Source organism: Lepus europaeus, chromosome 5, assembly GCF_033115175.1.
Source record: "Lepus europaeus isolate LE1 chromosome 5, mLepTim1.pri, whole genome shotgun sequence".
NCBI lineage: Eukaryota > Metazoa > Chordata > Mammalia > Lagomorpha > Leporidae > Lepus > Lepus europaeus.
This window is the reverse complement of record NC_084831.1, coordinates 102,562,154-102,586,232: the sequence shown is the minus strand read 5'-3', so window position 1 is coordinate 102,586,232 and position 24,079 is coordinate 102,562,154. Positions and strand designations below refer to the sequence as shown.

The 24,079-nt window shown below is 47.2% G+C and overlaps 1 protein-coding gene across 1 annotated transcript in view; it reads right to left on the bottom strand.

Annotated features, from left to right (window-relative positions):
* FNDC7 (fibronectin type III domain containing 7) overlaps window positions 1-14,665 on the bottom strand; it is a 31,168-nt gene extending 16,503 nt beyond the window's left edge. The window contains exons 1-5 of the mRNA XM_062193460.1: window positions 14,592-14,665; window positions 10,632-10,639; window positions 9,014-9,268; window positions 7,556-7,816; window positions 2,246-2,503 (exon numbers count right to left, since the gene is read on the bottom strand). Of these exons, the coding sequence (XP_062049444.1) occupies window positions 2,246-2,503; window positions 7,556-7,816; window positions 9,014-9,268; window positions 10,632-10,639; window positions 14,592-14,665 (856 nt within the window). The remainder of the gene's footprint in view (window positions 1-2,245; window positions 2,504-7,555; window positions 7,817-9,013; window positions 9,269-10,631; window positions 10,640-14,591) is intronic.
* Between the last annotated feature and the right edge of the window lie 9,414 nt (window positions 14,666-24,079).

The following is a 24,079-nucleotide window of genomic DNA, read 5'->3' as shown; positions in this document are numbered from 1 at the left end:
CATGTAGTTGGGCCCCTGCCACTCACATAGGGGACCAGTTCCAGGTCCCAGGATTCTGCCTCGTCCAGTCCCAGCCCTGGCTGTTTTGGCCATTTGGAGAGTAAACCAGCAGGTAGAAGACCTCTCTTTTCTGTCTCTCCCTCTCTTTCTCACCCTGCCTGTCAAATCTTTAAAAAAAGAAAAATAAAGAATGGGCCACCACAGTTGTACAGTCATTTTAAGACCTGGGATTTTTGTTGTTAAGGTATTTGTTCAAAGATTTGATGCCATCCAGAGACGCAGCTGGGCTGGCCTGCGTGGAATGGTGAAGCAGAGCTTCAGGGAGTCTCCTGACTGCAGCCTTCCACGCACGGATGGCAGAACATGTTCTCACGCCCATCACATCCTTCCAGGCATGCCTGGGCAGAACAGTAAGACACCACATGCCATGGCCAAGGGACAAGGTAACACCCTGAGGAGGCCTTCGCAGATGTCTTCAAATCAACCTCAGTTACTGCTAGACTGCACCAGAAAGGGGCACAGTGCACCTTGGTTAATAGCGCCTGTTTCCTTGTTCCAAGGCAGCGCCTCATTCATCTGGTATCACTATGGAAAGAAGTCTTCTGACGGAATGAAGTTCATTCATTCAAGCCATAAGATTTTAACATTTTTTAGCCATCTCTAATGGAACTATGTCTAAGATATATTGTACAGTTCTGGGTCCAGAAAACACATAGTACTGTCTAGACACAGTCCTTTTATTGGCATGTCAAGGTCATTCCTATGATCATAGCTGTGTTATGCACGAACCACTGGGGCACATCCTGGACCGGTTGGTGTGCAGAACATTTCAATTGCACTTGCTGCTGACTGCACAGGAAAATCATCTAGGGAGTTTCTAGAAACTATTCATATCTGAACCATTTTCCTAGTAATTCCAATAGAATTGGTCTTAGTGGGACTCAGGTACTGGGATTTTATAAAAACTCTCCAGATGCTTTTAATATGCAGCTAAGACTGAAAAACACTGAATGGCTCTCTCCTGCCGGAAATGACAAACTCGGAATGGCTATGCTTCTGAAATGTTTCTATCATTTCCCTCACTCTCAGTCATCTTGTCCTCATAACCCCTTTCTAATGTAATAGCCACATTGAGCTATAACAATCAGGAGCTGGCATTGTGGCACAGCAAGTTAAGCTGTTGCTTACAACACCAGCATCCCATATCAGGGTACCTGTGAGAGTCCCAGCTGCTCTGTTTCTGGTCTAGCTTCCTGCTAATAAGATTGGGAAGGCAGTGAATGATGACCAAGCATTTGGTCCCCTGCCACCAGCATGGAAGACCCGGCTGGAGTTCCAGGCTCCTGGCTTCGGTCTGGAACTGCTCTGGCCATTGTGGCCTTTTGGGGAATGAAGTAGCAGATGGAAGATCTCTCTGTATCTGCTCTCCTCTCTGTTGCTCTGCCTTTTATATAAATAAACAAATAGCTTGTTTAAAAAAGTTAAAATGAGAAATTGCTTAAAGACACTCAGGACTAGAAATAACCTATCTTTATCTTAAAAAGTAGTTCCCACCATGCCTAGGTCATGAAACATGACATAAGGAAGAGTTCAAGCACTTCACAGTGACAGCTGTATAACACAAACTGAATCTTAGCATTTTTATAGCTTTACAAATGAAAAAGAAAAAAATATTTATAAGATATCTGGAATAGGAGTCAGGCCTCTTAATTTTCCAAGAAGTGCTTTTCGCAGTGTACAATATCTGCTTTCACTATCAACAATATTCTTTTTCTTTTTAAGATTCATTTATTTGTTTGAGAGGCAGAGTTACAGACAGAGAGGGAGAGACAGAGAGAGTTCTTCCATCTACTAGTTCACTCCCCAAATGACCACAACAGCTGGAGCTAGGCCAATTTGAAGTCAGGAGCCAGGAGGTTCTTCCAGATCTCCCATGTGGGCACAGGGGCCCAAGGACTTGGGCCATCTTCTACTGCTTTCCCAGGACATAAGCAGAGAATGGAAGAGAAGCAGCCTGGACATGTACTAGCAACCATATAGGATGTTGGTGCCGCAGGTGTAAGCTTAACCTATCACACCACAATGCTGGCCCCCAACAATAATCAAACACATCAAAATGTCCAATTCAATGCTTGCATTTCACTCCTTCTAGAGTGTTCTAGAACACTGCTGGGGATTTTCTGCTTCCCTATAGTACTCCTGGTGACTTGGCAGCCCTCCAGGAATCTCACTCTGATTTACCTACCAGTCTTCAGGGTCACCGCGGAAGGTGATTTGCTAGATCCAGCATCATTGCTTGCTAAAACTGAAACCAGGTACTCAGTTCCACACCGGAGGGAGGAGATGGTGCAGGAGGTGAGGGTCGTGCTGCAGTTCAGCTCTGAATTCTCACTCGACGCCATCACCGTGTAGTTGGAAGCGCCTTCCGTCAGCGCCCACGAAATAGACGCCTTCAGAGCCCCACTATCAAAAGAGACTTGGACGTGGTCAGGGGCACGAGGACCTACATTTTTGAGAAACAATTAAGATGTTGTAGTAGCCTCAGGAAGAGCCCAAGTGAGACCCAGCCCAGCAAACAGTGCTGAGCTCAGAGGATCGGGCACCCCATGGCTGGACACCGGTAAGAGTTGAAAGCAGGAAGTGGTGCTGCAAGTACCTGGGAACTGTTAGCACACCTGCTGCTGACTATGCAAACCCATCATTAGCTTTGCGACCTTGGCCGTGTCATTGAATCACTTCACATTTTTCCCCATCTGTAAAATGGAGGTAGGAAGATCAGTACCTAACACGTACAGGTGCTAAAAATGTGAATTTTGAATGCTACTTAACAGATGACTAAAAGACTCCAATAAAATTATAAATGTGGGGGCTGATGCTGTGGCGCAGTAGGTTAGTGCCCCAGCCTGCGGTGCTGGCATCCCATGTGGACAACGGTTCAAGTCCTGGCTGTTCCACTTCCAGCTCTGTGCTGATGTGCCTGGGAAAGCAGCGGGGGATCTTTCTCTGTCTCTGTCTCTCTGTAGCTCTGCCTTTCAAATAAATAAATAAATCTTATTTAAAAAAATTATAAATGTGAAGGACTAAAAAGGTCATGTGGCTATGCTACTCTCAAATGATGTGTTACATATTTTCTCTATTATTGCTGAATAGACTAAATGCATCCCTTTATTTTCAGCACCAGCAAAGACTTTTTAATAGCTTTAGGTCACAATTGTTTATAGAGGCGCTGACTTTCTTTTCGTTCTAGATCAAATGAAAGTATCAAATGTGGTGATCATACTTTAAGGCGGTCTTTTGGTGTCTCCAAAACACGTTCCCCTACATTCTTTTATTTTTTTAAAGACTTATTTATTTGAAGGGTAAAGCAATGAATTGGAGAGACAGAGAGAGACAGAGAGACAAAGAGGGGGGAGGGAGAATCTTTCATACCCTGGTTCATGCCCCAAATGACCATCACAACCAGGTCTGGGCCAGGTTGAAGCTAGGAGCCAGGAACTCCATCCTGGTCTCCCACATGGGTGGCAGGGGCCCAGGTACTCTAGTCATCTTCCCCTGCCATCCAGGGTCATTAACAGGAAGCTGGATTGGAAGTAGTTCAGGATGCCGAGGTCACAGGCAGCAGCTTAACATGCTTCACCACAACCCTTTCTCCACTTATAAATATTCTTCCGTTACTTCAGAGTTATCCTATAGATTGGCCTCCTTTGGGATCTGTGCTATAATAAAGATCACCCAGCAAGACTTAGAAAACTGCTTGGACAACCTGTGAGCAGAGACTAGCATCCTCTGGACACTTCCGCGGTACAGGGAAAGCCTTGGCCGGCGCCATGGCTTAACAGGTTAATCCTCCGCCTTGCGGCACCGGCACACTGGGTTCTAGTCCCGGTCGGGGCACCGGATTCCATCCCGATTGCCCCTCTTCCAGGCCAGCTCTCGGCTATGGCCCAGGAAGGCAGTGGAGGATGGCCCGAGTGCTTGGGCCCTGCACCCACATGGGAGACCAGGAGAAGCACCTGGCTCCTGGCTTCGGATCAGCGTGATGCATTGGCCGCAGCGGCCATTGGAGGGTGAACCAACGGCAAAAAGGAAGACCTTTCTCTCTGTCTCTCTCTCTCTCTCACTATCCACTCTGCCTGTCCAAAAAAAAAAAAAAAAAAAAAAAAAAGGAAGGCCCTGTTTTAGGACACAAAGACCCAACTTGTTCTCTGAGAAGCAGGTACCTGCCATGTCCCCTCGTAGGCCCTCTGGGCAGCTCCCTTCCTCTGCTGCATGGTCAGTTTGTCTGCAGAGACAAGTCTACTCTGAGGTAACACTGAACCCACAGCGGGCTGACGTAGCTTTCAATGTTTCAGGGCAACCTGCTTTTCCTCATGTTGGAATGAGGAAAAACAGGTAGAGTAGTGCGAGAGTGTTATGGGTTGAATTCATGTGTTGACATCCTAATCCTTACTACCTTCAGAATGTGATCTTATTTGGAAATAGCAGATGTAATTGGCTCAGATGAGGGTAGGCCCTAACCCATTATGACTGATGGCCTTATAAATAAGAAAAAATCTGGGAATGAGCATTTGGTGCAGTAGTTAAGATATTGCTTAGATGCCTGCATGCTAGATCAAGTTCAAGTCTCAGCTTGGCTCCTGTTTCCAACTTCCTCCAGTGCACACTCTGGGTGGCAGTAAGTGATAGCTCAAGTACTTGGATCCTTGCCTCCCATGTGGGAGACCCAGATTGAGTTCTGGGCTCCTGACTTCAGCTTGACCCAGTCCTGAATGTGGCAGGAATTTGGGGAGTGAGCTGATGGAAGAAAGATCTGTGTGTGTGTGTGTGTGTCTTTCTTCCTCATTCTGGCTGTCTGCCTTTCAAATACATTTTTAAAAATTAGAAAAAAAAAAAAAAAAAAAAGCCTGCGGCGCCGGCACCCCGGGTTCTAGTCCTGGTCGGGGTGCCAGATTCTGTCCCGGTTGCTCCTCTTCCTGTCCAGCTCTCTGCTGTGGCCCAGGAGTGCAGTGGAGGATGGCCCAAGTCCTTGGGCCCTGCACCCGCATGGGAGACTAGGAGGAAGCACCTGGCTCCTGGCTTCGGATTGGCACAGCGCTGGCCATAGCAGCCATTTGGAGGGTGAACCAACAGAAGAAGGAAGACCTTTCTCTCTCTCTCTCTCTCTCTCTCTCTCTCTCTCGCTGTCTAACTCTGCCTGTCAAAAAAAATTAGAAAAAAAAGATGAAATTTGGACACAGACATAGGCACACAGGACCAATGCCATGGGCCCATGAAGATGGCATTACAAGCCAAGGAGAGAGACCTGAACAGACCTTTTCTCACAGCCCCAGAAGGACCAACCTTGCCAACATCTTGATTTCAGATTTAAGAGCCCCCAGAACCAATACATTTCTGTTATTTAAGTCACCCAGTTTATGGTTCTTTGTTAAGAAAGCCATAAAAAATTAATACAGAAACTAAACACAAACTCTAACACTTAAAAAAATTAGTTAGGGGTTGGTGTTGTGACACAGCCAGTTAAGCTGCCACCTGCAATGCCAGCATCCCACGTGAGCACTGGTTTGAGTCCTGGCTGCTCCACTTCTGATCCAGCTCCCTGATAATGAACCTGGGAAAACAGTGTAAGGTGGCCCAAGTATTTTGGCCCTTGCCACCCAAGCGAGAGACCAGGGTGGAGCTCCAGGTTCCTGGCTTTGGCTTGGCCTAGCCCCAGCCATTGTGACTATTTGGGGGAAGTGAACCAGTAGGTGAAGATTGTCTCTCTTTCTCTCTCTGTCTCTCCCTCTCTGCCACTCAAATAAAATATTTTTTAAAAAATGATGTCTTTATAATTTATTTGAGAGGCAGAGAGACAGAGTGCTCTCACTAAATGCCTGCAATGGTTGCGGGCAGGGTATGTGGGGTATGAATCTGGGAACCCAGTTTATATGGAGGGCAGGGACCTAAGTACTTGAGCCATCACCATTGCCTCTCAGGGTCTGCATTAGCAGGAGGCTGGAATCAGGGACTCAACCCTAGGCATTCCAGTGTGGGACCTCTGCACCTTAACTGGTGCCTTTAACTGCTAGATGGAAATGCCCACCCTCCTAAAACTTTAAAATGTGGGGAAACAAATGAAGGAGGCTTCAGGAAGCTGGTCATCTTTAGGCCACGACTGTCTCTCCCTGAGCCTGATTGGATTGCTCCCTTCCAGGCCACCCTGGGCCAGTGCAGCCTTCCAGCAAAGCACTTGTTACACTGAACTGTAACCAAGGATTTGCACTTCAGTGTCTCCTTGGACACAAGTAATTCTGTAAGGGTAGAGATCATGTCCTATTTGACTTTGTGCTTCCTCTGTCCAGCACATAGTAGGTCCTCAATAAATGTTGGTGGGAAGAAGTGGAGCAGAAGGGAAGGAAGAAAGAAGGCAGCCTAGGAAAAGGCCCAGGGAGATGCCGGCTGGCACAGGCATCCTCATTCAGCTAGCCCGTCACCGATCCCTGCAGGCTACTTGCTTGAGTCCTCTCTAGAGAAGGCAAACCCTTACAGAAGGCAAACCCTTCTCTTCTCCCTGTGTTTCTGTGTTGGCCCCATAGTCAGTGGGGCTTCCATTCTCCTCCAGACTTCCAGAAAGTTGAAGAAAACATTCTGATCTCTCTCCATCCTTTCCCTTCTCCTCTCCTCAAGGAATAAAACAGTTGATCTGCTTGGTGAGGGTCTGGCTTCCAGATAGGCAACATCAGCAGTGGACAGCTTGCTTGGACTCAAGAGAAGAAAAACCTGTCTCTCTCTCCTACTCTCTCTCCTCCTCCTGATCCCTCCCTCCCAACCCCTTGTCCCCTCTCACTTTTTGGGCTCCCTCCAGGAGCTCAGTTTGGACTTTCAGTAATTATATTGCAGGCTCCCTTGACTAGGGTAACCCCGGGATCACACATGCTCGCTCACAGACACACACACACACGCACACACACACTCGTGCCCACAGCCACACCGCGTGCAGCTTTCCCACTTCTCAGCCCACATCAAGAGGAGAGGTCACAGGAAGCCCATGAGGGCCTCAGTCCTGGGTGTGGGCCTTTGAGAAATGGACGTGAAGCACTGATTCCCATCAGGAAGTGCGGCAACAGCAGGAACTCTGCCCCAGGTGCTGCTGCATCCCTGGGACCGCCGGCTCGAGGCTGAGTCACACCAACTGCCTGCCAAACAACGTCCTTGAATGACCTGATTCTGTTGGTTTATATTATTGATCTAAACCTAGAAGGGGGTGAGGTGTGTCTGGGAAAGCTAAAAAGGACCACGCCCTTCTGGAAGGTGCCCAGTGTCTGTGCTGAACTGGAGCTGGGTGGCAGAGAGGGAGCTGCCTGGCTCTGGGCAGTCTGAATAGCATTTATACATGCGCTGGTGTTCAAACTACGGAGGAGGAATAGTCAGGCACTATAAATAACTTCCTAATAATTTTAGACAGCTGCTACCAGCCAGTCTGTCCTTATCACTTAACACTGCTCTTGCTGGCTACAATGCACAACCCCTGTCGTTAACCACACGGCAGGCGAAGTCTGAGCTGAGAAATCCTTACTTGTTCTCTGATTGCAGGTGGAGTCGTCCCCAGGGACTCCGTTGGCATTCCACGCGTAGGCCTTTATGGTGTAGAGAGTGCCGGCCTCCAAGCCGCTGAATGTCAAGGAGGTATTGGTGGTGTTCTCCTTCCATATTCTACCCAAGCCGTTGGCTCGCATGAGAGACACGGAGAATCCGATTGCCATACAGACAGCTTCCCACTGCACAAGAATAGAGTCTGGGCTTGGAGAACTTACTTCTAGAATTGGTGCGGCCAACACTAAGAAAGACAGGAACATGTGTGTTTGTGTCACGCAAGTTCAACAGAGGATAACTTGAATTCAGGAATAAGTACGCTGAGGTTGATTGTTCATATTACAAACTAATTATTTACTTGTTAAAAGGATTCATGGCAGAGTTCCATGAAATCACTGCTATTTAAGTGTTCATTAATCACAAATGTCTTGGCAGAGGGATGGGAAACAGAAAAGAAATTAAATCTTGGGCACTCCTTCAACTGGGAGATAGAGATTAGATGAAGCATCCTTGTAATCAGAATACAAGTAAATGGGGAAAATGATGACTTATACTATTTTCACGCATATATAACTTTTCGGAAATAGGCTTAGGTACAACTTTACCAAACAGACAGATTCCAAATGTTTTTAACATACATACTCCAGGGGCCGGCATGCATAGTGGGTTAAGCTGGGGAGTGAACCAGCAGATGGAAGACCTCTCTCTCTGCCTCTCCTTCTCTCTCTGTATAATTCTGGTTTTCAAATAAATAAATAAATCTTTAAAAATAACCGTATATACCCAGTGGTTCATGTGCAGCAAATCCTTTCCATGTGTTCTCTGTGTGGATGGTTACAAAGAGATTTAAACTCAGGGATCCCACACAATCGTTATGCTGCGGTGGGTTGAGCTACTGCTCAGGTTGCCTGCATCCCATATTGGAGTGCCTGGGATTAAGTCCTACCTCTGATTCTGATCCAGCTTCTTGCTAATGTGCCCAGGAGGCAGCAGATGATGGACCAAGAACTTGGTTTCCTGCCACTCATGTGGAAGACAAAGATGGAGGCTCCCAGCTTCCGCCCGGTCCAGCCCTAACTGTTGCAGGCATTTGGGGGAGTGAACCAGTGGATGGAAGATCTCTGTGTCTCTACCTCTCTCTCTGTCACTCTGCTTTTCAAACAAGTAAATTAAAATAATAAAACTAAAAAAATAAAAATAAAAGCAGAGATGCTTTGAAATAAGCCCAGAAACAGATTTTATTTCTCCAGGCAAAGCATCTGGCATTTAAGTACCATCTCCTCCACAGCTGAGTTCCCCAAAACATTACTTGGTGGTTTTCACTTATGAGCCCTGCATCCGATTCACTTGGGTAACACTAAATTACAGTACGCATCTGCAGAACCAGTAGAATGGCTCTGGGTCACGAGCAAGCACTCAGAGGGCGTGAACATCCAGCTACCTGTCTTTGCCTGCGTTGGAGGTGACGCCTGGCTTCTCCCAGCAGCACTGATGGATCTGACGGTGATTTGGTACAGGGTTGCAGCCTTCAGGCCGGTCACAGTGCCGGGGGAACTGGCCACCATGGTTTCAATGACCGTGTCCCCGTCTTTGGCGGTGAGCAGGTAACTGGTGGCCCCAGGCACTGTAGCCCATTCTACGGTGATACTGTTGCTGATTTTGGAATACGCCTGATCAATCGTGGGTATTTCAGGAGCTGAAAGAGAAATGGCCAATGTGCACCAGCCAGGAGACCTGCAAGAATTGCTTCTTCCGCTGGTTTACTCTTCAGGCTCAAACGTGCTCGCGCCCTCCTCCAAACACAGCTCCGCCCAAGTTTTCAGACCAAGGGAAAACAGAGAAAAGGAGAGGCCGGCTCCAACCGCTCATTCAGGGATAGGATTTCAGAAAGCTTTTCCCCAGTTGCCTGGGGGATAATTCGCACTTTTTGTACTTTTAGAAGAGTCACCTAAGAGTGGGAAGTGATTGTGGGAAAGAACTCTGAGAGGAGGGGGGATAGTGGAGGGGTTTTATTCCAGAGAATTCTATTCCAGCTTGATTGCTATGGGTTTCTCAGGCTCCCCTGCCCCTGGTCTCTGCTCCCTGTTGCACCTGTGCCGCCCCAGCTCCAGCCGGACCTGCTCCACCCCGGCCTCTGCTCGCAGCAGGGGTCACTCTCTCCTGTGCTCTGCACATTGCCCAATGGCATTTAATTGGATGGAGGAAGGAGAGAGAGCTGAAAGCTTTGTTATAATTGCTCTGCAACACTTTCTTTCCTGTTGACAGAGTGAAAAAAATTCTAGATTCTTCTATAAAATAAAAATAAACCTGTTTCTTCCTTTATCTATCAAAACATCAGCCTCGGCATAGGAATGAGATGCTGGGGTCCCTCAGGCAGGCTGGGATGTGATTTGCCAGGGGATACGGCAGATACTTAGATCACTAGTTATGCAAGGTGTTCCTACACTTTGGGAGACAGAGCATGGTAGCCCCGATTTATTATCTTACAAAAACCACAGCCACAAAAATGTCCAAGCAGAAGAAAAGATCAAATAAACACAGCTGGGTTTTAAGTCTGAAATCCACACTTGGCCTTTTATGTTTAATATACTCCATTTGCTGGGTAAAAAATCACTGGATGTCAAATTCAAAACTAAAGGGAGAAACAAATGAACAAAACCACAGGGCAAAGAGGGAGAAAGGGTAGACACAGAAGGGAGATTGCCAGTACCTGCTCCCCGCCCCCGCCTCAGCTGGAACCCCGTGGGCCTGACACAGACAACCTTCTCTTTCTGCACCAAGATTCCTGGGGAACTGGACCTGGCAGCCTCTCAGAAAGAAGCATGCTGCAAAAATGAACAAAGTCTCCACTGTGCGCTGGCCAGACATTCTTTGAACATCACCCGGGACTGTCTCTGTCGCCGTCGAAAAAAAATTAGGACGGTTACAGATGGTGGGGGTAAGCTGCGGTCTTGAGAGCCGCTGGCCAAGAGCAGCGGGTTCTGCAGGGAGGGTGCCTGTCGCTGGGGCCCCTGCAGAAGAGAAAACCTGGCAGGACTCCCCCCTTGCATCCTGCCCACACGTCCTTCTTCTGCTCCCCCAAGGTTTGTCCTCTGCTGTGCCTCCTGTCCTCTCTTTCTAGTGCCTCTCAATTCTGTCTCCTCTGTCCCCAGCCTATTCTCATGCCCAGGTCAGCCAGTCCTGCTCCCTGGAATGGATGAACTCCCCAGGACAATGACAGTCAAATCAGCCTTCGCCATAGAAGCCTGGAGGTACAGTGGGCAGTAGTCTTAAAAGCATCTGGAGGCCGGCGCCGCTGGTCACTAGGCTAATCCTCCGCCTTGCGGCGCCGGCACACCAGGTTCTAGTCCCGGTCGGGGCGCCGGATTCTGTCCCGGTTGCCCCTCTTCCAGGCCAGCTCTCTGCTATGGCCAGGGAGTGCAGTGGAGGATGGCCCAAGTGCTTGGGCCCTGCACCCCATGGGAGGCCAGGAGAAGCACCTGGCTCCTGCCATCGGAACAGCGCGATGTGCCTGCTGCAGCGCGCTACCGCGGCGGCCATTGGAGGGTGAACCAACGGCAAAAGGAAGACCTTTCTCTCTGTCTCTCTCTCACTGTCCACTCTGCCTGTAAAAAAAAAAAAAAAAAGCATCTGGAAGGATGAAGGGACATGGACTATGACAGGCCAGTCACAGGGCCTGCAGACTCCCCAAAACCGACTAGGGACGGCACTGTGACTCCGCCCTGGGTTAAGTCGCCACTTGGGAAACCCACATCCCAGATTGGAGTGCTGGTTGAAGCCCCAGCTGCCCCATTTAAAAAAAAAAAAAAAAGATTTATTTGTTTGTTTGAAAGGCAGAGCTACAGAGAGGAAGAAGCAGAGGACAGGGGATCTTCCATCCATTGGTTCACTTCCCAGGTGGCTGTAACAGCCGGAGCTGTGCTGATCTGAAACCAGGAGCCAAGAGCTTCTTCCAGGTCTCCCACATGGGTGCAGGGGCCCAAGGACTTGGGCCCTCCTCTACTGCTTTCCCAGGCCATAGCAGAGAGCTGGGTGGGAAGTGGAGTAGCTGGGACTCGAACCAGCTGCTCCACTTCTGATCCAACTCCTTGGAGGCAGCAGATGTGACCCAGGTGCTTGGGTTCCTGCCTCCCACGAGGGAGACGTGGATTGAGTTCCTGGCTCCCGGCTTCAGCCTGGCCCAGCTCTCGGCTGTTGCTGGCATTTAGGAGAGTGAACCACTGGATGGAAGATCACTTTCTGTCTCTCCCCCTTTCTGTCACTTTGCTTTTCAAGTAGATGAAAATGGATAAATAACCACCAGAGGAAAAACCCGACCCCATTGACGCAAGCCTGGCAAGTCTCATGTCGTCGCACAGGAAGCCAGAGTAAGCAGAACGAAACTCAAGGCTGTGTGGTGGGGAAGTCACGAAGGATTTGGATTCAGGAGCCCTGGGTTTGAGCCCTGGCTCTGCTCTCCACTTTGGTGTATGAACACGTGCAAGTCATTTAACTCCTTCCAGTCTCGATCTTCTCCCTCAAGAAATATGGAGTATTAATAATACCCATATTGCCTAGGAATGTGCTTTGAAACATAAACTACCTACATTCCAGGGTTGCTGTAAAGTGAAGTAGTGCGTGCAGGGGCACTTTGAAAGCGTGCATGTGTGTGTACATGTGTGTATGTGTGTGTGTACACCAAACAAGTTTTTGTGGGTTAGGAATGGCACCACTATGGAGGGTGCCAGGAACAGCAAGATGCTAGGGAGTCTGAGCACACGTGGCGGGAGAGATGGATTTCCTGTTTTTACACTGGGTTCTAGGGCAAGTTCTGCCTAGCACCAGCCACAGAAGCAGATCCCCCTGCATCAATGTTCCCCTGTGAGAGATGCGAAGCTTGAGTGACAAGTGTCAGACTCCATAAGGTAGCAGGAGTTCCTCACTGTTCCCCTTTCCAAGTTTAGCCTACTCACTGGATTGATGAAAGAGAAAACATTCCCTAGGTGTGCAACCAACCGCTCAGATCTGTCAAAAGTGAAACCCTTTGATTCTCAGCATCTGTGCAATCCACCAACTCAAAGAAACCCAAATTAGCCCATAGGGCCCCAGAGGCCAGCTGCGGATAAACAGGCAATGCCATAGCCCCGAGAAGATCCACCTCCCCCTTAACCAAGTGGAACCTTCTACACAGTATAACTAAAACACACACCATCCACTGAGAAGCCAGGCTGCATCAGTTAGTAGTGTCATCACTGTCTCAGCCTGAGCCCATCTCTCCAGAACCGAGCGCAGGCCGTGGGGACTGAGAGGAGTCCCTTCAGGGAGCACAGTGTGTCCTCTGTGCACTGGGACCTTGTGAGAGAGCAGAGCTAAATTTTGTCCATCCAAAGGTCACTTAGAAAAAAATCATATTGTACAGAGCCAAACAACCTTTCCCATAACTTCCTGGCCAATCCTGGAGGCCTCTCAAGAATAAGATAAGTGGGGGCAGGTGTTGTGGTTTAGCGTATTAAGCCTGGGGTGCTACATCTCATATCCAAGTGCTTGGCACTGAGTTCTTTTTCTGCTTCCAATCCAGCTTCCTGCTAATGTGCCTGGGAGACAGCAGTGGAAGGTCCAAGTGCCTGGGTCCCTATCACCCATGTGGGAAACCACGATAGAGTTCCTGCTCCTGGCTGCAACCTGGCCGATCCCTGACTGATGCTCGCATTTGGGGCGTAAACCAGTGGATGAAAAAAATCTTTCTGTCTCTGTCATTTGGCCTTTCAGATGAATGAATGAATAAATAAAAATCTTAAACAATAAGATAAAAAATGAAAATAATGCAGGAAACAATAATTTTAAAAATCCTACCACTTACCTATGGATTTTATGAAATTTTATGGTTCAATCATAGATCTATGAGAGGCCTCCAGGATTGGCCAGGACTTAGATTTCTAGAATGTATGAGCTGGGAGAGGCTGTTGCCTTTATTCTTTTCTTCAAGAACAGCGGAGAGCGAATCTTTTTAAAAGAAAGCCCCTTTCAGCACTGCCTTGCCTTAGTCTATATTTTAAGCATGCCATTTTAGAAGCATTCCTGATTAGAGAATCTTGACATTTTCATCACACATACCAGTTTTAGTTTTCTCCTCTAATTCCCCAGAAGACAAATAAGAAGAGTCCTATAAATTAGACTCTGCACTGTTGGTGATTTGGACTTCACTTCAATGACTGGAATGATAATCACTGTGATATTTTACTCCAGCTAGTGGCGTGTGCTGAGTAAATGCACTGCTGTATGAATCTACATGGCAGGACTCAATAGCACGACACTGCGAGGACTTCTAAATTTGATCTATTTATTTATCTTACCAGTTATCATCTTCCCAGCACTTGGTACAGCGGTCAACACCCAGTGTGAGTATTCAGAGAAAGTACCCCTCCCCCACACACACACACATCCCCCAGCCCCCATAGCCTTTCTATCTCAGGGTAGCCCCATGAATTAACAATAGCAACTCAAATATTGCGCATCTGAAAATTTAAAATTTTACCTGTTTTGGCCAAAGTGATCTGAAAAAGAAAGTTAAAAAAAATTAGAACCATAAAGAAAAACACCCTTTGGGCAAATGCAAAGCATAAATCAGAGCGGTAATAAATTAATCCTAACACTTTTTACACAATGTGAGCAATCTTTCAGCCCACATGAGAAGGCAGCTGCACAAATAATTTCTCAACGCTCAGATCTACCACGAAGCACCCGAAATAGGACTTGGAGGCTGGAGGCAGATCACATTACTATTTCATTTTTGCCTTTGAATCTGCCTTTTGAACTAAGTCAGAAGCTGCTGACAGATTTTTCAGGAATCTTTTTTCTTAAAATATAATGAAAATCTTGTTTTCTCTCTCTAGTGTAGCACGTTAAATTTCAAACGCACAAACATCTACAAGCTTACCATGATCCCAAACTATTTTGATCCCAAGATGCCCCCATATCCCCCAAAACTGAAAGGTAATGAATGTGTCTTTTTCCTCTAAATAGTCACAGGTAGTTGGAACGATGAACTCACCATTTTAAGACAGCTAAGACTGAAGCCAATCAAATACATCCATTTCTGGGGTCCACCAGTCATCTCTCTGGATATGGCACTCACACGGCACAAAACACAGTGATCGGGATCCTCTCTGGTTCCCAGGAGGGCAGTGCCGCTGGCCACTGGGCTGTGGGACCGTGATGTTGGGGACAGACCCTGGCAAGTAGCTCCTCCCCCTTGGTGTGGAGCTGACCTGTAACGAGGGCACCCGGAGACCGGCAGGGACAGGTACTGCAAAGACTGAACAAAAAAAGGAGAGTTGGAGCAAGTTGTGCCAAGGTGTCCAGAAAGCTATCGTAACCTTGGATTCAAGGTGGTGGGTAGAACACTCTTTCCACATATTGTCGACATGGTGGAATGATCAGGTTTAAACTCAGGAATCCTGACCAGTTTTATTGTTAGCTTTTCACCTTTCTTGGTTGCTTTTCCAACTGTCTATGTTTCAGCACAAAGTGGCCAGTAGTGCTGTCAGGAGCCATTTGCCACAAAGCTTCAATATGGACAACAAAGGGGCAGAGCATGCCGCTGCCCTGGGAAGAACAATGGGAGGTCCTTGGGGAGCACGTTATAGTTATCCATTCCCAGCAACACCTGCAGTCCCAGTACCTTTTATTTCCAGAGCCATCTTGCTGGTTCAGGCTCTTAATAGTGAGGAGCATTTAACCGAAGCACTGTAATATTGAATTCTAACAAAAAACAAGTATGTAATTGAGTAGTACACATAATTAACTAATTTGTCTGAAATCACACAAGAATTAAATGGTTGAGTTAGGATTAAAGCTTGTCTTACTTCTGTTTCAAAATACAGGGAAAGGAACTGGATTGATTTCAAGACTTATTTAAAACTACAGTAATTAAGACAAGGTAGTTTTAACATCAAGACAAATAATTGGTCAGTGGGACAGAGTTCAGAATTAGACTCAAATATGTATGGGCAATTGATATTTAACAAGAGTGCAAAGGCAATCCAAACGAGAAAGGACAGAATTTCAACAAGTGATAGAATAGCACATGCATACAATATGATCTTTGAGTCATATCTCACATCATATTAAAAATAGTTAGACCTAAGGGTTGGCCCTGTGGCACAATAGGTTGAGACGCCACCAGCAATACCAGCACCCCGTATCAGCGGCAGTTTGAACACTGGATGCTCTGCTTCCAATCCAGCTCCCTGCTAATGTACCTGGAAAGCCAGGAGAAGATGGCCCAAATGTTTGGGCCCCTGCCACCATACATGAGACCAGGATGGAATTCCTGGCTCCTGTCTTTGGGGAGTGAATCAGAGGATGGAAGATCTTTCTTTCTCTCCTTCCCTGTGTCTCTGTTGCTCTGCCTTTCAAATAAATAAGTAAATAAATAAATACTCTTTAAAGAAAACAAATTAAAAATTAGACCTAAATGTAATGCCTACAATGATTAAACATCTAGAAGAAAAGGGAGAAAATCTTTGTGATCATGATCCATTTTTAAAAATTGATAGGGGTGGGTATTTAACCATGTCCCACAACAGAGAATCTGGGTTTGGTAACCAGTTCCAGCTTGAGTGTAGTTTTCTGCTATTACAGACCCTGAAAGGCAGTATTGGCGGCTCAAGTAATTGGGCTCTTGCCATCCACCTGGCTCTCAGAGCGTATTGCAGCTATTTAAAGAGTAAACCAGTGCGAGGGAAATCTCTGACCGATTCTCTCTCTTTCCCTATCGCTCTGAATTTCAAATAAATACAATAAGTTAAAAAAAATTCTTAAATTTGACTTCATCAAAATGAAGAACTCCTGCACTATTAAGGGAATGAAAAGACAATCCCCAGATGGGGGAAATATTGCAAATCATTTATCTAATACAGGATTTGCATTCAGAGTGTGTGCATTTTCCCCCTCAAAATCCAGTAAGAATAAAACTCAATTAAAAATGGGAAAAATATGTGAACAAATCTTTTACAAAAGTAGATATTCACATGAAAATAAGTACATGAAACAACCCTGGACATCACTAGTCATCAGAAGAATGCAAGTTAAAACCACAATGAGGCCGGCGCCGTGGTTTAACAGGCTAATCCTCCGCCTTGCGGCGCCGGCACACCGGGTTCTAGTCCCGGTCGGGGCACCGATCCTGTCCTGGTTGCCCCTCTTCCAGGCCATCTCTCTGCTGTGGCCAGGGAAGGCAGTGGAGGATGGCCCAAGTCCTTGGGCCCTGCACCCACATGGGAGACCAGGAGAAGCACCTGGCTCCTGGCTTCGGCTCAGCGAGATGCGCCGGCCGCAGCGGCCATTGGAGGGTGAACCAACGGCAAAAAGGAAGGCCTTTCTCTCTGTCTCTCTCTCTCACTATCCACTCTGCCTGTCTAAATAAATTAAAAAAAAAAAAAAACCCACAATGAGATACCATTACATACTTATTAAACACCTAAAATTAGAAAGACTATACCAAGTGTTGGCAAGGATGTGGAACAACTGGAATGTTGATACCTGTTGGAAATGAAAAATGGCACAAGCACCTTGGAAAACAATTCGGTTGCTTCTTGAGAAGTTAAATGCATACCTATTTTATAACCCAATCATTTCATGCCTAGGAATGTACTCAACATGAGTGAAAACTACCTCCATGCGAGAACACACATGAATATTCATGGTAGCATTGTTTTTACAAAGCCCCAAACTGAAAGCAAACCTATGTCCATCAACCAAGGTCAATGATAAACAAATGTAATGCTTCGTGGGAAAAGGAAAAGAATGAACCATTATGCACACAGTAACATGGATGATTCTCAGAATAATTATGCTAAATGAAGTCAGATTTTTGATAAATACAGATGGTTATATTCAACTGTATAAAAGTCTACAAAATGCAAACTACTCTAAAAACAGAAAGCAAGTCAGTGATTGTGGGCAGGAAAGAAGGATTATAAAATTGCAAGAGGAAACACTTGGGGATGAAGGTCATGTTCATTATAAATGTGGTGGCTGTTTTATTAGTTTATACATATGTCAAAACATACTGAGTTTATGCCTTAAATACAAGCAATTTATTGTATGTCAGTTAAACCTAAATAAGGCTGTTTTAAAGAATCAGTCTAGGCCTGCGCCACAGCTCAATAGGCTGATCCTCTGCCTGTGGCGCCAGAACACTGGGTTCTAGTCCCAGTCGGGGCGCCGGATTCTGTCCCGGTCGCTCCTAGTCCTGTCCAGCTTTCTGCTGTGGCCCGGGAGTGCAGTGGAGGATGGCCCAGGTCCTTGGGCCCTGCACCCCATGGGAGACCAGGATAAGCACCTGGCTCCAGGCTTTGGATCAGCACAGCGCGCCGGCGGCAGCGGCCATTGGGGGGTGAACCAACAGAAAAAGGAAGACCTTCCTCTCTGTCTTTCTCTCTCTCTCTCTCTCTCTCACTGTCCACTCTGCCTGTCAAAAAAAAAAAAAAAAAAAAGAATCTAGTGGCGGGTGCTGTGGTGTAGTGGGGTAAAGCTGCCGTCTGCAGTGCCAGCATCCCATATGAGCACCTGTTGAGTCCTGGCTGCTCCTCTTCCAATCCAGCTCTCTGCTAATGTATCTGGGAAAGCTGTGGAAATTGGCCCAAATCCATGGGCCACTAGACCCACGTGGGAGACCCGGCTCCTGGCTCCTGGGTTTGGATCGGCACAGCTCCAGCCATTGCGGCCACTTGGGGGAGTGAACCAGTGCATGGAAGACCTCTCTCTCTCTCTGTAACTCTAACTTAAATCTTAAAAAAAAAAAAAAAAAAATCAGTCTAACTCTAAAGTTCAAGTTACTCTGCCTTCCATGACCTGACTGCCATGACTTCAAGGCATTTTGGTTTGTGTATTCAACAAACATATACTGAGTTTCTACTACATACCAGAAATTATTCCAAACCCAGGGACACAGCATCAACCAGAGTCCTGCATCCACGGAGCATGCACTCTGGTAGAGGAGACCAGAAAGCCAGCAGGTGCAGTCACAAAACACAGCATGGCACAGACCGCTCAATGTTATGAAGCAGAATCGAGGAGAGGAGAGAATATCGAGGGACAGAGTGGGCTGGTTTGCAGACAGCAGTCAGGGTTGATGTCTCTGGTAACCACATGCTTAAGCACTGGCATCAGGGAGTGAGGGAGGGATTCCTTTGGAAGTCCAGGAAAAGAACTTGTCAGGAGGAGGAAAGGATGAAGATGCTGAGAGGGCTTGGGTTCAGCCACGTGAGGACCCATCCTTCTAGCTGCAGGGAATGCTGGTCCCTCTCAGACTTGACTGATAGCTCAAAGTCGCCTCCCTCTCTCCCCCAGGGGTCGCCACATTCCATGACTGCTGGATGAAGGACTGTCAGTGCTCCTAGCCTGAATTCGGGACAACTCTGGGGAGGAGAGCTGGATGCTGCAGTGTAGCAGCCACCAGGACCACGTGAGCGTGCGCGAGAGAGGCTCCTACGGTGCGAGATTTAAGCAAGCAGTCACCATGTAGTTCACACAAGCCCAGCGGTTCGGAGGCTGGACGCACAGATTCCTTAAGTGGCTCGTTGACTTAGGGTTCACACTGTGTCCTGAAGGACGGAAGCCCACACTCAGATTGTAGTCTCTCCACAGGTAGCTTTGCTGGACCTTCAACAGGTCACTACTGAGGATCATGGCCATGGATTTAAAGAGACATCAGTCAGGGGGTGGGCATCGGACATGGTGGTTAAGAATGCTTGAGGTACCTTTTCAGAGTACTTGGGTTCGAGTTGACTCTGTTTCCAATTCCAACTTCCTTTTTGTGTATGTCCTGGGAGGCAACAGGCAATAACTCAAGTATTTGGGTCCCTACATCCTCATGGGAGACCTGGGTTGAGTTCCTGGCTGCTTCTTGCTGCCTGGCCCAAGCCCTGGCCATTATAGGCATTTGAGGAGTGTCCCAGCAAGTGGAATATCTTTGTCTCTCTCTGCTTTCCACATTAAAAATAAATAAACATTTAAAAAGTTTGTGGGAAATGGAATGAAAAGTTAATTTTATTAGAGAACCCAGTCAGCACAATTTTATTTTCTGCAGTGATGTTCAGTGACTTGTACGCAGGTAACGAGTAAACCAAGGGGTGTGTTTGACTTGGGTTGGGGGTATTACTAAACAAATAGGTTACAGGCAGCAAGAGAGTTGATGATGTTTTCAGGAGAGATTTACAACTCCACTGGTTGGCCAGTGGAAACCAAGTCAGGTAAGAAGGAGGGAGAGAGGCTGGCAATGCTTCGCTGCATTGGAGACTAGGAGGGCTCAGTGGAGAGTGAACTGGCAGGGGTGACACACTGGAATTCCTGGGGGTGAGGACATTAGAGGGAGTCGGGGGAAATGTAGGGACTGGTGATTTGAGAATGGGAAGTTTAAATTGGAAACTTTTTTTTTTTTTTTTGACAGGCAGAGTGGACAGTGAGAGAGAGAGACAGAGAGAAAGGTCTTCCTTTTTGCCGTTGGTTCACCCTCCAATGGCCACCGCGGTAGCGCGCTGCGGCCGGCGCACCGCGCTGTTCCGATGGCAGGAGCCAGGTGCTTCTCCTGGTCTCCCATGGGGTGCAGGACCCAAGGACTTGGGCCATCCTCCACTGCACTCCCTAGCCACAGCAGAGAGCTGGCCTGGAAGAGGGGCAACCGGGACAGGATCGGTGCCCCAACCGGGACTAGAACCCGGTGTGCCGGTGCCGCAAGGCGGAGGATTAGCCTAGTGAGCCGCGGCGCTGGCCTTTTTTTTTTTTTTTTTTTTTTTTTTTTTTTTTTTTTTTTTGAGACAATGTCTGCTCCAAGTTTCAGTTATCAATAAGGTCAATTCTCTGTGATCACTGAACGTGGCAACTGAGATCAGGTGGAAGAAGGTACCATTGGATGTCAGGAGGACAAGAAATTGGAGCTCTCGGGGCTGGTGTTTGGTGCCTCGGGTTAAGCCGATGCTGGCAATGGCTGGCATCCCATAATAGAGTGTCAACTCCAGTTCCAGGCTGCTCTACTTCCGATCCACCTCCCTGCAAATGCACCTGAGAAAGCCATCCACATCCGGATCTTGGATGGAGTGAGTTGCTGGCTCCTGCCTTTAGCCTGGCTCAGCCCTAGGTGTTGTGACCATTTGGGGAGTGAACCAGCAGCTGGAAGCTTGGTCCCTCTGTAACTCTGCCTTTCAAATAAATAAATCTTTAAAAAGAAATTGGAGGGCCGGCACCATGGCTCAATAGGCTAATCCTCCGCCTGCGGCGCCGGCACCCTGGGTTCTAGTCCCGGTTGGGGCACCAGTTCTGTCCTGGTTGCTCCTCTTCCTGTCCAGCTCTGCCATGGCCCAGGAAGGCAGTGGAGGATGGCCCAAGTGCTTGGGCCCTGCACCCGCATGGGAGACCAGGAGGAAGCACCTGGCTCCTGCCTTGGGATCAGCGCAGCGCGCCAGCGCAGCAGCCATTTGGGGGGGGGTGAACCAACGGAAGGAAGCCCTTTCTCTCTGTCTCTCTCACTGTCTAAATCTGCCTGTCCAAAAAAAAAAAAAAAGAAAAGAAAAGAAATTGGAGGGAGCCAGCACTATGGTATAGTGGGCAAGGCCTCCACCTGTGACATTGGCATCCCACATGGATGCAAGTTTGTGCCCTGGTTACTACTCTTCTGAACCAGCTCTCCATGATGGCCTGGGAAAGCTGTAGAAGATGGCCCAAGTCCTTGGGCCTCTACACCTGCGTGGGAGACCCGGCAGTAGTTCCTGATTCCTGGCTTCCGACCGGTACAGCTCTGGCTCTTGTGGCAATCTGGGGAGTGAATTAGCAGATGGAAGACCTAATACTAAAGGATGGATATAATGTTTTGTCCAGTGCTTAAGATGCCAGTAAGGGCCGGCGCCGTGGCTCAATAGGCTAATCCTCCGCCTTGCGGCGCTGGCACACCGGGTTCTAGTCCCGGTCGGGGCGCCGGATTCTGTCCCGGTTGCCCCTCTTCCAGGCCAGCTCTCTGCTGTGGCCCGGGAGTGCAGTGGAGGATGGCCCAAGTACTTGGGCACTGCACCCCATGGGAGACCAGGAGAAGCACCTGGCTCCTGCCTCCAGATCAGCGCGGTGCACCAGCTGCCGCGGCGGCCATTGAAGGGTGAACCAATGGCAAAGGAAGACCTTTCTCTCTGTCTCTCTCTCTCACTGTCCACTCTGTCAGAAAAAAAAAAAAAAAAGATGCCAGTAAGGATGTCTGTGTCTCACATCCGATTACCTGGGTTTGATACCTAGCTCTGGCTCCTGACTAGATTTCTGCTGATGGAAACTGGGAGTCGGTAAGGGTGGCTCAAGTGATTGGCAAGCTCAGGAATTTGGGGAGTGAACCAGTGGATGGGAGCTTTATCCTGGATTTTAAAATATAATTTAAAAAGTTGAGTATCTTTAAATGTCTGTGAATGATATGAATTGAGGGACAGCAGATAGTATAATCTGAAAACATGTACTTTAAAGAAACAATAGTTTGGAAATACAATGATCTTATATGAATTAGGGAACAGGATTATGTTACCAACTATTTTTGGTTAATGCCAACTTCTTGGTTGTTGTCAAAACAGGTAATGAGTGTTACTGCTGCACAGATCCACTGTAACAATGCAAATAGAGCAGTTGTTTTTGTAGCTTGAATTTAAAGCTTTGATTACTAAATTTGCCAGCTGTCTGAAATTCAGGAGTAAGATTCTGCAAAGCAATAAATGCTCATGAATTGAGGTACTGAGAGGTATGGAACCAAAATAACCCAGAAGGAAACCAACTACAAGACCAGAGTTCAAACAGGCTACGAACAGGCTAACTAGGAAAATTCGGACCAGTCGATAATTCAAAGACTGAGAAAAATGACTAAAAGTAAATGATAAAGGCAAGAGTCTAGAAGGAAAAAGGCCTAAGAGGCAACACTGGATGCAGTAGTTGAGCTGCTGCATGGGATGCATGTATCCTCTCTGAGTGCCTACGTTTGAGTTACTGTTCGTGGCGGGGAGAGGGGTGGGGAAACCTCACTGAACCAGTTTTAGCTGGTTGAAGTTCAGCATTCAGAAATTGTCCTGCTGGTACTGTTGAGTTTTGAAGACATTGCTGAGCTCAAAAATTATAAAAGGGAATGGAGGGTCAGGGACTTCTCTTGCATTTGCCAAGCAAATGACATTTTATTAAGATTTCTGCCCTAGTAGACAATGTCCATGATGTATTTGGGAGTCTGGTTGATGGTAAAACAGGACAGAATTATGGTCAGGACCACCATGGTGGGGGAGGACGTTTATTCTAGTTGAATTTAAGAGCTCTTTTTATGTGCAATTAAAGTCAGAAATGTTTTACAAAACCTCAATTTTCTGAAAACCCACCACCCCCACCCCCTTTTAACGTATTTCTGGTAGTTTGCACATGTTTTGACTAGCATAAATAACTTTGTGAATGTCTATTTCCAGAGTTCTGGGATTAAGAAAGTTCTTTTCTTTCACTGTTGCTTTCAAAGCCCTTAAGGAAACTAACAGTCTCAGTGTCCTCCATTACCCACTTCTAGCTGTCTTGTTTCAGGTGGTCACTGTTGCCCATTCTCAGTGCTGCTGGAGGTCCATCTCCAACAAGGCCAGAGAAACGTTTTTAGCAGAGTAAAATAGTACTGGATAACGAAAAATAAGGTATTTATCTGAAAGGCAGAAAGACAGAGATCTTCCATCTGCTGGTTCACTCCTCAAATGCTCCCACAACCAGGTCTGTAGCTAGGAGCCAGGAACTCAGTCCCCGTCATGGATGGCAGGGGGCTGAGTATTCAGCCACCTGCTGCTGCCTTCCGAGGGACATCAGCACAAAGCTGGATTGGATATGGACAGCCAGGACTCAAACCAGCAACTCTTGATTACGTTTCTTATCAGTGAGAAATGGAATAATGGATTTTAAGCTAGCTACAATGCTAACATTCTCAATGAACTATATTCATAATGTCCTGTTTTCTACTGTAACAAATACTAATACATAATGACCCCATCATGAGGTCATTTCAGTTACTTGCACTTCTTGCTGGGCGAGGCAGACTGTGCTATCAGCAAGCATCTCCTTCCCCCATTACATGAGCTCCAAGGTCCCATAATTGAGTCATTCATTCCAGGCTGAATTCAGCATTTACAAGACTAATCAATCTAATACTCTTCAGGTGGCCAGCACCATAGGGCAAATTAGTCAGCTGGTCAGGGTTTGAGGACACAATGGTATCAGCCGATAATTACTAACAGCACTGCAATCTCACCTCTATTCCAATCAGAAATCATATTCCCAGAGGACAACTCCTATTGGAGTAGGAAATATGGTCGTCATCTTTCAGGAAATAGACACCTACTGCCTTTGGGAAGCTCTCAGGAACCTAAGTTTCTGGCTTATATACTATTCACTCCCAAATACTGCATAGCTGACCACAGCCTTTTGGAATCCTGAATAAACACAGCAAAGGCCCTGGGAAGTTTTGGGCCTCCTTTGAAATGGTACA